The following is a 2,355-nucleotide window of genomic DNA, read 5'->3' on the forward strand; positions in this document are numbered from 1 at the left end:
GGACTTCTTATCAGATAGTGGTGGAGATTGTTCGGAGGATTGAGGGTTGTCGTTAGAGGGGGAGAGAGCAGATGCAGCAGGACAAGAGGGCCCGTTTCTCTAGAGAGTTTAGAGGTGCCCCGACTAGGGGCAGAGGTAAGTTTGGGAGGGGTCAGCCTAGCAGGCCCCCATGTTCATCAACACCACCTCCTTGAGGTGCTCCAGCGCGCCCCTATTCAGCGCCATGCCAGAGAGTTCTTACCGCCCACCATCCATCCAGGGTTCTTCCAGTGGGTACTCAGGTTACCAAGGTTCTTCCAGCTCCTATTTTAGTGCCATGCCGGAGAGTTCATAACGCCCACCGGCTATTCAGGCTTCTTCTAGTGGGTCAACATGCCATCAGGGTTAGACATCAGGGCAGCAAATCGCCGCACCGAGGGGCTATTTCAAGTTCAGAGATTTCGGTCATACGAGGAGATTCTGCCCCAGGCTTCGGGGTAAGGCAGTGCAGCAGGGCCAGCAGCCCATGATTTCAGCACCGGCTGTCCGGCTGCCCAAAGGCAGAGGGCAGGCTGGTAGGGGTCATCCTAGAGGTGGAGGCCAGGCAGGGGGAGGCCAGTCAGCTACTGTTCAGTCAGGCAGGGGCCAGCCCGCCGGTACTCCAGCCAGATTCTATGCTTTTTCGGCCAGACTAGATGCATTGGCCTCAGATTCTGTGATCATAGGTACTATTTCTGTATGCGATAGGGATGCTTCGGTATTATTTGATCCAGGGTCTACCTATTCATATGTGTCATCTATGTTTGCTCATTTGTTGGATATTCCTCATGAGTCCTTGGGTACTTCTGTTCATGTGTCAACTTCTGTGGGCGACTCTGTGGTTGTGGATCGGATCTACCCGTCCTGTGTGGTCACGTTCTGTGGTTACGATACTAGAGCGGACCTTCTGTTGCTTGATATGATCAACTTTGAGGTCATCCTGGGCATGGATTGGTTATCCCCATATCACGACATCCTTTATTGCCATGCTAAGACTATTACCTTAGCAATGCAAGAATTACCGAGATTACAGTGGAAGGGTTCCTCGGTTAGTACAGCTAGTCAGGTCATCTCTTTTCTGAAGGCTCGACATATGGTCGAGAAGGGTTGTTTGGCTTATCTAGCTTATGTTCGGGACACCACCGTAGAGTCTTCGATGATTGATTCAGTGCCAGTAGTCCGGGAGTTCGCCAATGTGTTTCCTTCTGGACTTCCAGGCATGCCATCAGATCGTGATATTGATTTTTGTATTGATTTGGCTCCAGGTACCCAACCTATATCTATCCCACCATACCGTATAGCTCCGAAAGAGTTGAAAAGCTGAAGGAGCGGCTTGAGGAGTTATTAGCAAAGGGGTTTGTCAGACCAAGTGTATCCCCTTAGGATGCACCAGCATTATTTGTGAATAAGAAAGATGGAACTATGCGGATGTGCATTGATTATCGCCAGCTGAACAAGGTTACCATCAAGAACAAGTACCCGCTTTCGCGTATCGATGATTTGTTTGACCAATTGCAGGGTGCTAGGGTGTTTTCTAAGATCGACTTGAGATCGGGTACCATTAGTTGAAGATTCGGGACTTAGATGTCCCAAAGACTGCCTTCCGTACCAGATATGGTCATTATGAGTTTCTAGTGATGTCCTTCGGCTTGACTAATGCCCCAGCGGCGTTCATGGATTTGATGAACAGAGTGTTTAGGCCTTATATTGATTCCTTTGTTATTGTCTTCATTGATGAAATCTTGATTTACTCACGTAGCCTGGGAGAGCACGAGCAGCATTTGAGAGTGGTACTTCAGACATTGCGAGAACATGAGCTATATGCTAAGTTCTCCAAATATAAGTTTTGGCTAGAGTCTGTGGCATTCTTGGGGCATGTTGTATCAGGAGAGGGTATTAAAGTGGATCCCAAGAAGATTGAGGCAGTTCAGAGTTGGCCTCGTCCCACTTCGGCGACTGATATCAGGAGTTTCCTAGGGTTAGTAGATTATTATCGCCGGTTTGTGCAGGGTTTCTCATCCATTGCAGCACCTCTGACTAGATTGACCCAGAAGGGTGCCCCGTTTCGTTGGTCCGATGATTGTGAGGCGAGCTTTCAGAAGCTCAAGACAGCCTTGATAACATCACCAATTTTAGAGTTGCCTTCCGGTTCGGGGATATATACTATGTATTGCGACGTTTCACGCGTTGACTTGGGTTGTGTATTGATGTAGGAGGGGCGAGTTATTGCATACGCTTCACGTCAGCTAAAGCCCCACAAGAAGAATTATCTTGTGCATGATTTGGAATTAGCCGCGATTGTTCATGCTCTTAAGATATGGAGGCATTATCTGTATG

At 48.5% G+C, this 2,355-nt stretch overlaps 1 protein-coding gene across 1 annotated transcript; it reads left to right on the plus strand.

Annotated features, from left to right (window-relative positions):
- Positions 1 to 505: 505 nt before the first annotated feature.
- On the plus strand, positions 506 to 1,342 carry LOC138897216 (uncharacterized). Its single transcript, XM_070183179.1, has one exon. It carries the CDS (start codon positions 506 to 508, stop codon positions 1,340 to 1,342), a length of 837 nt encoding a protein of 278 aa, XP_070039280.1.
- The last annotated feature ends 1,013 nt before the right edge of the window (positions 1,343 to 2,355 follow it).

Source organism: Nicotiana tomentosiformis, chromosome 8, assembly GCF_000390325.3.
Source record: "Nicotiana tomentosiformis chromosome 8, ASM39032v3, whole genome shotgun sequence".
In the NCBI taxonomy this organism is placed as follows: Eukaryota; Viridiplantae; Streptophyta; class Magnoliopsida; order Solanales; family Solanaceae; genus Nicotiana; species Nicotiana tomentosiformis.